Source organism: Seriola aureovittata, chromosome 5, assembly GCF_021018895.1.
Source record: "Seriola aureovittata isolate HTS-2021-v1 ecotype China chromosome 5, ASM2101889v1, whole genome shotgun sequence".
Classification (NCBI taxonomy): domain Eukaryota; kingdom Metazoa; phylum Chordata; class Actinopteri; order Carangiformes; family Carangidae; genus Seriola; species Seriola aureovittata.
This window is the reverse complement of record NC_079368.1, coordinates 22,368,730-22,381,350: the sequence shown is the minus strand read 5'-3', so window position 1 is coordinate 22,381,350 and position 12,621 is coordinate 22,368,730. Positions and strand designations below refer to the sequence as shown.

The 12,621-nt window shown below is 39.3% G+C and overlaps 2 protein-coding genes across 4 annotated transcripts; one reads left to right on the top strand and one right to left on the bottom strand.

Annotated features, from left to right (window-relative positions):
- Window positions 1–125: 125 nt before the first annotated feature.
- On the top strand, window positions 126–3,201 carry myl7 (myosin, light chain 7, regulatory). The gene is made up of 7 exons (XM_056377001.1): window positions 126–792; window positions 968–1,069; window positions 1,627–1,702; window positions 1,908–2,012; window positions 2,111–2,189; window positions 2,308–2,356; window positions 2,460–3,201. The coding sequence occupies exons 1-7, from the start codon at window positions 790–792 to the stop codon at window positions 2,562–2,564; spliced, it is 519 nt and encodes a 172-aa protein (XP_056232976.1). The 5' UTR covers window positions 126–789; the 3' UTR covers window positions 2,565–3,201.
- Window positions 3,202–5,246: 2,045 nt separating this feature from the next.
- On the bottom strand, window positions 5,247–10,980 carry agpat9l (1-acylglycerol-3-phosphate O-acyltransferase 9, like). 3 transcript variants are annotated; one of them, XM_056375311.1, is made up of 14 exons: window positions 10,882–10,980; window positions 10,254–10,456; window positions 10,073–10,136; window positions 8,606–8,757; window positions 8,366–8,511; window positions 7,898–7,972; window positions 7,685–7,774; window positions 7,500–7,593; window positions 7,301–7,416; window positions 6,912–6,967; window positions 6,620–6,705; window positions 6,395–6,523; window positions 6,164–6,243; window positions 5,247–5,817 (listed from the first exon to the last, which is right to left on the bottom strand). In XM_056375311.1, the coding sequence occupies exons 2-14, from the start codon at window positions 10,395–10,397 to the stop codon at window positions 5,709–5,711; spliced, it is 1,341 nt and encodes a 446-aa protein (XP_056231286.1). In that variant the 5' UTR covers window positions 10,398–10,456; window positions 10,882–10,980; the 3' UTR covers window positions 5,247–5,708. The 3 variants fall into 3 exon arrangements, with proteins under 3 accessions (XP_056231286.1, XP_056231288.1, XP_056231287.1); XM_056375313.1 differs by having other exon boundaries at window positions 8,606–8,754; XM_056375312.1 differs by having other exon boundaries at window positions 10,877–10,964.
- Between the last annotated feature and the right edge of the window lie 1,641 nt (window positions 10,981–12,621).

Here is a 12,621-nt window from a genome sequence, read left to right as displayed (position 1 = left end):
TTTTGATTGACAGTTATGACAGAGATTGAATGTCAAAGTCATTAAAAGTCAAAGTCATTAAAACACATGGAAACAGCACTAACAACCAACAATGACAAAACTGAAGCCAGTGGTGTCATAGTCCTGTTAATGAAATATAAGCGACCAACCATAATCTGTGAATGTAACATCTTTCCTTTACATGCAGCAATTAATATGGTAGATTTTGTGCTTTCATTACAAGAACACACTGTGAAATGGATCCAAAACGTTAAGATTACAAACAAAAAGATTAAGATGGTTTCATTAATTTACAACATTTTAAATTTAATTTAAAAAGAGAGAGGATAGAAATTCATCAGAAGGAGTCCACACATGTCTCTCAGTGCATGGGAGACCCCTGAGCTTAATAAGTCTCATTTGCTGCAGGAAATTATTGTATTAAGGCTTAAGGTTTGCTGCGCTGCATCACACAGTGCTGTTTCTGAAGTCTCAATAAAAGACTTTATTTGACCACTGAAGAGTAACTTCATTTGGTTGAGTGACTGTCAAACGTCAGAGGTCACTTTCCCCTGTCTCCTCTCTCCCTTTCTGCTCCTCATATCTTTATTTTCCAGCCCAGAGGAATCCTGGCCGCTTCACCTCTTATCAGGTGCCTTTAGCGACCCACAGAGAGCAGCCGTGGCCATGTAAGGGACTGTGCTGGCCACCGCAGGCTATTATAGGATGGTAGAAGATAAGATGGGCCATACATAAAACCCACCCCAGCATCACACCTCAGCTGGGAGTCCACATAACAATCGTTCAGACATGGTAAGTCAGTCAGCTCCTTCAGGATTTTGATATTTTCAGTCAGTGATTATTTAAAGAAAACCAATCAGATAATTTAGTAATCTTATTACTGTGTTGTGATTAGGTTATTGTGTAGCTAAACATGAGCAAAAAATATCAGCATGTAAACTAAGAGAGTTTGTGTTCATCTTCTCAGGCAAGTAAGAAGGCCTCCAATAAGAGACAGAGGGGAGGACAGAAGTCTTGCTCCAATGTCTTCTCCATGTTCGAGCAGTCCCAGATACAGGAGTTCAAGGAGGTACAGTACTAAAAACTCTTCTTCAAGGAAATGTGTGTAGGAGCCTGTGATTTTTGAGAATATTTTAGCAATTTACCTTCTTTAGTCTCTGATGGAATGATTGGAGTGGCCTTATAAATTCACTGCGTGAATGAAACTTATATCCCCATTGCATGCCAGCTTATTATATGAAAAATGTTTATTAATTTTTAGAGCTTGCTTCAGCAGTTATTCCTTTTTGCACAACCTACATTTTGTTCATTTCAACCAAGAACTAAATTTGACAATATTCATGATAACCATGATAAGATTTGGCTATTCTTGTACTGAGCAGCTCTTTGTGCAACAGGTCTTATAAAAGATCAATGCAAGAATTTGTTACTTTAATTTCTAGCAATAATGAATAATAAAGTTCTGATGCACCTTGTGAAGAGCAAGAAAGAAAAGCATTGAATACAATTCAACCTACATTATTACACCTGGTTGAGGAAGAAATAATAACTGTGAACTCACTATCATTTTAGTCAATGATAATTAGCCAATACCGGCACTGGTTAAAACTCGTGTTTGTGCTACAGGCTTTTGGCTGCATTGACCAAGACAGAGACGGAGTTATCAAAAAACAAGACCTGAGAGAGACGTATGGACAGCTGGGTATTTTCTTTACCTTTAACTCTTTATCTTTTTATCTTTTTGATCTATTAATATATATATACCTAAAAAATAAAAAAGGTTGTGCTGATGTAACTGGCTTTTTGCATTGCATTTGATACTGTATATTTTTTTTAAACTGATTGTGTGTGCATTTGTGTGTGTGCGTGTGTGTGTGTGTGTGTGTGTGTGTGTGTGTGTGTACCAGGGAAGCTGAATGTCAAAGACGAGGAGTTGGATGAGATGTTGAATGAGGGGAAGGGCCCAATCAACTTCACTGTGTTCCTGTCTCTTTTTGGGGAGAAACTCAATGGTAAGAACTTTTCATAGATGTTCAAATACATTTTTTTATTTCTTTTTTTTCAGGACAGGCTTTCAAATGATGCTGGATCATATTTTGTTTTCCTCCAGGTACCGATCCTGAAGACACCATACTTGCTGCCTTTAAGCTTTTTGATCCCAATGGGACGGGCTTTGTCAATAAGGATGAGTAAGATCAATTTTATTAAGTAGCTTTCACATTATCATTATATTTTCCATATTAGCTGTAACATTAGAGTATGTTATTTATCCCTCCTTTTACACATTCTTCTGTTTTGTATATGCAGGTTTAGGAGGTTACTGATGAACCAAGCTGATAAATTCTCAGCAGAGGAGGTTTGTGTTTTCTATTTCTATTTTTCTATTAATGAGAGACTTTCAAAATATTCCATAAAATAGTAATTTTCACCAGGTAAACTGTCACTTCACAAACCTGTAGGTGGATCAGGCCTTTGCTCTCGCTCCCATCGACCCAACTGGTAACATCGACTACAAGTCGCTCTGCTACATCATCACACATGGAGATGAGAAGGAAGAATCCTAACAAGGGCCGCTATCTGTGGTCAGGTCATACAGGTCACCAGGCAGCCCGATGATGATGATGGTTGTCATTCAAATATACGAATGTTTGATGGAATAATGTTGGGATTTCTTGATTCATTCAAACTCAACTGTTCAATGGTTATAAATGCTGCAGTTCTGCTGGTGTTAAAAACTGGCTGATTTGTTTATGAGAATAAAGTGTTGGTTCCTCAAAAGCTTCTACGATAATTTCAAATGCTCATCCTGTTAACCAACACTGCACATAGATTAGGACTAAAAACTCATTCTAATCGCTGTGAGCCTAAAAGAAAAATCTGAACATTACCCACTGAAAAGCTCAGTAAATAAATATCTGCTGAAATCCTGTCTTTGGTTATGTAATAAAAATGATAATAATAAGTTTAACTCAACTCAGGAAATATGTAACTTGAGTTAGAATCATATCCACATACGACACTTCTTCTGTATATTGAGAGATAATGTATGGGTAAACATAAAAATGTATGTTCAATGGCTGTTTGTACTGGTCAGTAAAAAACTTTATGATACAAGATTTTCCACACGTTGCTTGTAAAATCATATAGAACTATTTCTAAATGTTTTACAGTAAAGTAAAATAAAGTAAAGTTACGTAAAGATGTCGGTGGATCAGTGTTTAATTCAAGGTGGGACTGTTCTGACAGGTTGTCTACTTATTAGTGTTAATTATTTTGCAATATAACACTGCAAGATTTAAATGCTTAAATTATAAGCAATTAAAGTAAGTAGATGTCAGTGGATCCATCACATTCACCTCACTGGCCTCACTGCTGTTCCATTCTTTTGGGACACTGTTGCCATGGATATAACAACAAACATCCCCATAAACTCCACAGCCACATTTTCCTGCTCAGCCAGCAAACAGCCGGTGAACAACAAGAAGACAAGGAGTGTGTGAACTTCTGCAAAGGCAAGGCTCCTCTCTCAGCACATTTGCTCCAACAGCAGAGTTGCATCCAAATGACCGTGAGTTTATTCTTGATCTCTGAAATCTGTAGTTCTGCTGGCAGAGATGCCTGTTCCACCTGGAGTTGCAGGCAGGGTGGAAGTAAAACTAGACCCAAGCACGACATGGACACCAGCTGTAGTGAGGCGGAAACCCAGACCTGCCAACAGGAGTGGTGACTCCTATCTGCAACGGTGGGTAGATCACTGCACACGTACTTTGTGAACGATCATTGATTCACAATGTTTGACACAGAAATGTGTGTTTTTGTGTGGAATGGTTATATTATCTGTTCATTTTGCCTGATGAGACTGATGTTGTTACTATAACCAACCAGCTGACACCACTGCAGGCTGATATTATCCTGGAGACAATTTCCAGTAGCTAAATCGGCTACACATAAATGATGAAAACTAACACACCTAGTTGGCTAAATTCAAAATTATAGCTTACAAGAAACAAAACATATAGTGTGGGCTGCTTTGAATGTAGAGGCCGTTGTATTCATTGAGGTAAAACCACAGAAGATTTGTTACAGAGCAGCTTTATTGGGTTTTATTGCTAAGAGATAAAAGCAGCTTCATTTAAACACTGCCTGAGTGAATCAGCAGCAACCTGTTTGTCATCTGAACTGTGCAGAGGGGAGACGCAGATGTGAGGCACTAATCTGGCTCATAAATATTTCACCATACCATTTGTTTCTCCTGGCTGGGTTAATAAAAGGAGGAGGCAGGAAGTCACATTTTAAGGAAAGCATGTTGCTGTAAATAAATGACACTCAGCTGAGTTTCTTGGCGATGACATGTAAACATCTTTTCTCTGTTGATGATATTTATAGATACCAGGAACTGCAACAGAGCAAGAAAAACCAAAGAAACATATCGCGGGTGAGTACTGTCATCAAGTTGAGGCTGATGCTTTAAAAGCTGCCGTTCACAGTGTGGTGCGGTGGCTGTCATTCCTGTGATTAAGGGATGTTTGTTTTGTTTTGTTTTTTTTACACAGAACAGGCAGGACAACACAGATCCGAGGGATAATCCTGAGAATGATGGTGAGACCGCCGACCATTCAAAATAAAAGAAATGTCAGGATTGTGTCGACATTCACACAGTTAAAGTAAATGAACTTTAAACAAATTCTTATTTCATTTGTTTTGAGTGGCCAAAGAGGAGGATCCACCGAAAAATGGAGGCATTGAGGATGAAGCTTCAGGAAAACCAACCAGTGAAGAGGGATCCAAAAAGTCTCGGCTGTGTGTTCTCCTTTAATGATGTCGCAACTCATGTGGACATTTAATGAACTGGGCTCTCACACGTAACATCATCATGTGTTATTTAAGTGCCAAGCCATCAAACCCTTGTGCTTCTTGTGTCTCATGCTTTACCTTTGCACATCTGTGAAGAAAGGGGTGAGGGGTCAAAGGTTACCAAAAGCAGTGTGAAAGCATTTTCCTTTTTGAAGAACATAAAACTAAGCTATAAATATATCAGTGTTTAACACAAAGTGGGAAGACTGTTTGAACAGGTTGTCTTTTAACTGAAATATCTCATTATATAAAGCCCATATTCAAATGGCTAAATCATAATTATCAGTATTTTTGTATCGGTTATACTAAATAATCATGTTATGTTATAAAACAGTGCAACTACAAAGATTTCCAGGTTCTTTTTGCTCTTGATAATAATCACACTTTGGGTATTCAATTCATAAAGTAAAATTTATTTTTTTTTAAAAACAATGAGCAGCCCATGAATGAGGCAGCTGACTGTGAGAATAGAGACATTCATGAATCCAGTTTGTCTACCCAGTAGCTTGTCTGCAGTCACACATTTCATTCAGGGCATTTTCTCAGCATTAATACTCAGTCCTAACAGTAGATATCTTAAAGCAGCAATAAAAACAAAGAGCTTTCCCTTTTTACAGTCAGTCTTTTCCTCATAAAGGTCGATATTGCACTTGGGTTTTCTTGTAATCACTAAGACTCTCCTCCTTTTAGCTGTACCAAAGTTTTTCACAGTGTTCATTGAAGTCCACTTGTCAGTGCTGTATTTCATATCAGGTCCAGCTAATGAGAGCATGTTAGAGGAGAGAGGCTCGCTTCCAGTGTGAATCCTTCACGAACAGGGCAGGGGTTTGTCCGTCACACCTGTTGGGGGGGTCTCAGTCACTGTTGCTGCTGCTGTCTTCTCCCACCACCATGCTGCTGTACATCTTCTGCTGCTGCTCTTTAAATGTCTCCTTCACCTTTGCTCTCTTCAGGCCTCCGTCCCTGCAGAGGCAGCCAGGTGCAGACCGAACAAACTGAGAGTGGTGCCGATCAATCGAACACATGCAGTAGACTGTATGAACACTGTTAATACTTCACTTTCATGAAAAAAGGGACTATTTTTTGATGATTTTCATGTCTGATATTTGATTTGATATTTGAAAAATATCATACAGTTGGAAACTCAAAATCTTAGTTGATAAATGGTTTTCTCTCACAAGCTCTTATTACAATTACTCATGTGTTAAAGGGCAGTGGGTCAGTTTCTCAGCCTGTTTTATCCATTGCAAGGAAGAAAAATTCAACAGACAAAAAAAAAAAAAATAGTAGCAAAGAGTTGAAGTCTTACCACTGCAGATCTACCAGCCCTCCCTGGTGAGCGATGGCTGACTTCACTCTGTTGGCAAACTGGACGGCGTCTTCCCCCTCCTGCAATTTTTTTTTTTTTTTTTGAATAAACAACAAACTCAGTCAGACATGTGTCTCTGTGTGAACATACGTGGAGGGGTGGCACCTTTGGGCTGTACACGTGGGCTTATGCATGCGTATGCTCACGTGCTTCAGCACATGTCGTACACACCTGCTGGTGCATGGCTGGTAGGTACCAGACATTACAGACAAGGGCCCAGCTGGTCATCATCCTCAGCAGGTAATTAACCATGCTGTACTTGGAACTGTTCCAGAAAGCATCTCCAAACTTTGGGTCATACTAAAAAAATTCAAAAATGCAAATAGGTGAAGTGAGGAACAGTAATATATGAGTCAGAAGGTTGAAAATCTGAATGAGAAATGGGGCTGACTGTACCTTAATGGCTACTGGATATATAGTTGCTCCAATTTCAAAACTTCCCTTTTTAAACATCATGACGGATGTGTTGTTGACACAGGTTCCTGCAGATACCAGACATCAGCATATTAAAAGGAGACTGAGCTGTGTGAGCTCTGTCCAAACCCACATGAAGTAGCTGCTCATTCGTCAGCGCTCAGACTGCCACCAGGCACAGAGCTAAAATAACAACACTCGCTGAGTCTTATCTTTGATGATACAAAGACAAACATCAGACTGATGTGGATAAAGTAACTCTGGTCACACTTACCCTCTGGAAATATTAATATGGGAAGCTTTGTCTTGTCATTCACATGATCCTTCAACCTGGAAGCAACACAAAGAGGTAATGGAAACATTTCCTGCACCTTTGAAGAGTTTTTTTTTTCACATTTAGGACAACACATCAAACATCTGGAACGAGTGTCTGGGAGAAGATGAGATTATGAGATACTGGGATCCAAACTGTGTTAGTTCAGAAGCAACTTTTCCAAAACATATCTGTTCTTGTTTGGAGCTACAGAAACTCTAGAGGATTTTTCTTGCCAGGAAAATGCCAAACCTTTCTTAGTGCCCGCAGAGAAAACGCAGGCAGGAAAGACATGCAATGACAAGCCTGAAAAGATGTGCTGAAGTTACAGTAAGAAGTGCAATACCCACCTTTTGGTCACTAGGTGGCGATCTTTCATCTCTGCTCTCTCAAACCAGACATGAGGACAGGACCTCACCATGGCTCTCTGAACAACTCCCATCAGCCCTCCATGGACCTGACCCACCTGATAAACACATTTGAATAATTATCATGATTCAGCATGTTAAATGTAATAAGTATTTAAATGTTACAGTAAAAATACCATACCATAGCATAACACCCGTCGTTGCAGAGAATCACAATGTCGATAGGAGAGGTGTGGTTGGCGACACAGAGTCCTCCTTTTTTGGGTTTATTTTCCCTGCGGTTGTGAAGAGAAGACACACAGTCAGAATCAGGAGATGAAGCTATTCCTGATTTTGGTTAGAAAGATACTCGGTGAGCAGGTTCACCTGTTGTGATAGCAGATAGCGGCAGAGAGTCCTCGGGCACAGATTCTGTAGCACATGACATGGACCCATTCACTCAGCCAAGACTTAATCCTTAAAATTGGGAAAAAGCAAAAACAAGCACAACTGAGGGGGGAGCCAGCGAGAAAGGGTTTTAAAGCAAAATGTAAGGTGCACAAAATGATTATTTTTGGACAAGTTATATATTGTGGTTACCTTGAATTTGGAAGTAATCCAACTGTAGATGTTCCTATTACCAGCCAGCTCAAACCAATGCAGGCCAGTAATATCCTGGAGAGAGGAACACCTTCAGTTTTCAGTTTACAAACAGAAACAATAAAAACTCACACACATAATAAAAGACTGAATGGTCAGACAGGCTTTTTTAGCCTTAACTTAACTGAATTCAAGAAATACTAGATGCACGGTTTGATGGCAGATATTACAGTAAACCCACTGGGTAGAGGCAAACATGCAGTTTTTCAGTGACAGTAACTTCTTCCTCTACTACACCTCGCATTTTTGAATGTGCTTCAATCTCAGCGCAAACATAACATTATTTTTCACCAAGACAAAGAGTACTAGAGCTCAGCCTCTGACATTATTTCTGTTTCTCTTATTTCAGTGCTGCCTTTGTGTGAATAGAGCTGACTAACAGCTTAATGTTGCAGTCAGCTGGTGTACCTGAGCGGCGCGAGGATGCAGTATCTCACAAAGATGCCGATGCCGTAAACCAGTGTCAGCCTCAGACTGATGTACTGGAAATCGTTGTTGGTGCGAGTGAGTAAGTTCCAGGACACCAGCTCCTCTGAAGAGAACCTCTGGGTCACCTTCATTTAAACAAATGAAACCAGATCACTCAACAAAATCACTTATTACCACTAACGTAACAAATTGTGTCTTGCTGATAAAATAAAGACTTACCTCATCCTCCACGATGCTCTCAATTCCTTTCCGGGTGAAATAAAAACAGTCACTAAGTGTAAAATCACCACCCACTGGTGGCTTGGGGCGACTGCGTCTAAGTTCCTCTAACTCTTTCTCCATAGAGCCATCTTCCCTCTCGATGAGACCTGCTACACACACACACACACACACACACACACACACACACACACACACACACACACACACAGTAACAGATTCAAACTCAGTCAATCACTCATCTGATAAGAATCATTATGTGCAAGACAATCTTGCTAGAAACCAAAACGGTTTGAGTCACCAGAGGAAAAGTTCATTCAGGAATGCAAGTGTCATAGTGTATATATACACATATATATATATATATAATATATATATATATATATATAGGCATATAATATACTGTAAATATATAATCAATACATACATATATATATATATATACCTCATCATCCATCCTATATATATATATATAAATATATATATATATATTTATGTATTTGGTATAACAAGCAGGTTCAACTGTGAATCTCAGCAGGACATGCTGGCACTGATCAGAGACCAGATTAAATATTTCATGGATAGTTCTCAGCAGAACTTTTCCAAGAACTGACAAAATGTAACAATGACTCATCTTAACTGAGAACTGAGCTGTTCAGAGAGCGGTCTTAAGTAACAAAGGCTGCAATGCCTGCGATCTGACACTGTCCACCCAACAGGTCTGAGAACAGTTAAGAGTTGGCCTCAGATTATATTATCTGATAACTCAGTGGGCAAAGTCCAAAACCTAGAATAACAAACTCTGCATTCAATATTCAATCAGATTTTCTGCACGCAGTCCTCCTTATCTCTGTTATGAAGCACTTTCACTACTTGTGTTCGTCCTCCACATTTAAAAATGTAACACTGACATACTTTGAACTTTGCAGAGGCCACACTGGCTGCTGGCATGACTAACATCTTGATGTGCTACAGGAGGAGATATCACCCTGTGCAGCTTAGCGACTGATAAAAAGTTGTGTAATTGCGTCTTGTTCTCAAGTTCTCAAGTCAACTGAGTCCTGGTGCCAGACAGAGACTGCTGCGCACAAGAAGAAATCCTTTAGCTGAAAATCAAACCTTCTCTGTGAGGTCTCGGTGCTATTATCATGTTTGCATTTTCTTTATCCAGAAAAAATTTCACTCAACATGTAAATCAATGACTCATTTAAAAACCATGTGATTTAATTGCAACACGTCTATTCCAGATGTGTAATAAAATATGTTATGAAATCCAGTATTGCAGCTCAACTCATATGTCACTAAACCGCCATCTTTCACAATAAAGGATATGACAATATCTTCTCTAGATGAGCACTTTTGTATTTGGTTTAAATCTATCTATCTATCTATCTATCTATCTATCTATCTATCTATCTATCTATCTATCTATCTATCTATCTATCTATCTAGTAGTTTTCTACTCACCATTAGATGCAGAAGCTTTCAGTATGTCATCTGCGTTTGCCTTCTGTATCTTCAGAGTGGCCCACTGTAGAGGAGGACAGACAGGAGACGTTCATGGCCATGTCTTATGTGGAGCAATGGATGAGAATCTGAATATTTGTTTTCAAGGGGACATCTGTGGGAAGAATGTGACTGACAGTACCTCTAAAGTTTTGACCAGGATGGTCATGTAGGTCTCAGAGATGCCCAGTGAGAAGCCAAACATGGCTGGGATCATGATGAGGCAGACAATGAGGTAAAGCCAAATCTTCAGAGCCCAGAGGGCCCCTGACCAGAAATCCTCCATCTCCGCCTAATTCCCTGAGGTATATGAGTGCAGCCCTGTGGCTCAGCTGTAGTGTAGTCCTGTATGTAGTGAAAAAAGGTGTCATATGTTTTCACTATTGTCAACACAAACAAGACAGATCCACCCTGTGTAAGGCTATCTGTCAGTATTTGAAGGTCAACAGCAACCACAATGACAAAGGGAGCAAACTAAAGTAAATAAAACATTGCAGTTAATTTAATCAGGAGGAAAATCTCGACAGGTCACAGTACACTTCTCTCTCTCTCACACACACACAGATACACACAGACATACACACAGCACTGAAACAGAGACAATCACAACCACACCAACTCCTGCCAACACAAACAACTCCATGAATAACCAAACTATGAGAGAGCTTTCCAATAATAAGACTACAAGAGTTTATTCAAAACGGTATCATTTCTTTTAGTTTTCTACAATACAAGCGGCTTCGTTTTCAATCTACACCGACTCACCTTACCTGTCAAACTTCAGTCCATGTTCTCACTTCCTCAGGAATAACTCAAATGAGAGAAAACACGCCCGTTTACTACTGGAACAAAGTTCACAGAGGTGCGTCCAGCAGCGCCTCCTGTGGACAGAGCGGGAACCGCAGACACGTGGACCTCGGATGGATTCCAGCAGGACTCAACAGTCCCGTTTGTTGGGGAAAATACTTGGCTTATTTTTGCACAACATATACTGAACAGTGGGAACTAACTTTTAGCTAAAGCACTCAGAGTTTATTCAGCCAATAAAATGTGTAACTATTGACACCCCATGATACCCCAAAGACTTTCTTCCAATAGCCTACATACATAGGCTACCTGCTGGCTATATACTGTATGATGCTTGAATTACAAAGCACATTAAAACCTGAAAGTCTCACGTCAGTGGAAGAATTTTGACTTTGGACATTAGAGATCACTGTGATTGTTTCTGATGCTGTTTGTTTGTGCTTGTGCGTTTCTGTGTTTTATTGTGTGTCTTATCTCAGTTCTTTTTAGGTCGCTCTTGTAAAGGAGATCTTAATCTCAGTGAGATTACCTGATTAAATAAAGTTTATAACACTAGAAAACAATCAAATAAAACAGTTTGAGATTGCACCATGGAAACAGCAGAATGGCACAAAGTCTGCTTAGTTTTGCATTTGCTTTGAGTGAAAACTATCCATCGATGAAGACAACAGGATATGGATGAAAGCTCCTGAAAAAGTGGACCTAGTGATAAGTGAAAATTTCTGTCACCAAAAATTAAAAAAAACAAACAAACAAAAAAAAACCCCCACTGATCTTTGGTCAACATCATATACTGGTGCTTTAACTTTATTGAATTGGTTTAATTTGACATTTTTTTTGTCATATAATAACTTTTGGTTTCTATTGTTATTTGAGGGCAATGATCATTGACCCAGATGCATTTTGGGAATCAGTAATACTACCGCAATAAATTTCCCCAAACCTCCCAGACCTGTTACTCACCACAACACAAGGAAGCCTTTATGAGGAATGTGGCCACAATCTCTCTGTGTTAAATCCTCTCTCTCCCACCTAAGACTAACAAAAGGTCCTGATTATTTTCCAGGTTGAGACATTTCACAGTCTGTTGCACATTACTGTAACGGGGTACTTCAGGGGGTCAGTTTGGGTAATGTCTATGGGGATGATAAGAGGCCGATTCATTCTGGGATTGAATCTAATCCAGACAGCTTTCTGGACTATAATCATGCTCCTTGGCAATGCATGTATTTTTAAAAGATAAACTGGCCCCTCGCCACAGTAACATACATGAGTATATGATGTATGATGATGCAGGTCATGTCTAAAATCTATCCCCTCATCCTAAAATATGTGATTACTTTGATTTAGAGAGATAGCTGTGAGGAATAAAGTGATACATTTTCATCCATTGTGAAAAAAAAATCAAATTACCCAGTCCTGCGATTTTTACATTCCAGATGTGTAATAAAACACTTGCCAACAACACACTATTTGTCCATTAATGTCAGGGTGTGTTGGTTCCTGTAAGGCAGGGCTTGTTAATTCTCAAATAACTATTTTTTTTTTTTTATCTTCAACAGAATCAAAAAACAAAGAGGTGACTGCTTACTCTTTTATTGGGTCCTTTTAGTGGGAACACCCCAGTATGTTCCATTAGTGTTGTTACTGTTGCTTTCTCTTGTAGGGGAGGGAGAGGTCAGGGTCGACTGAGATCAACTCAA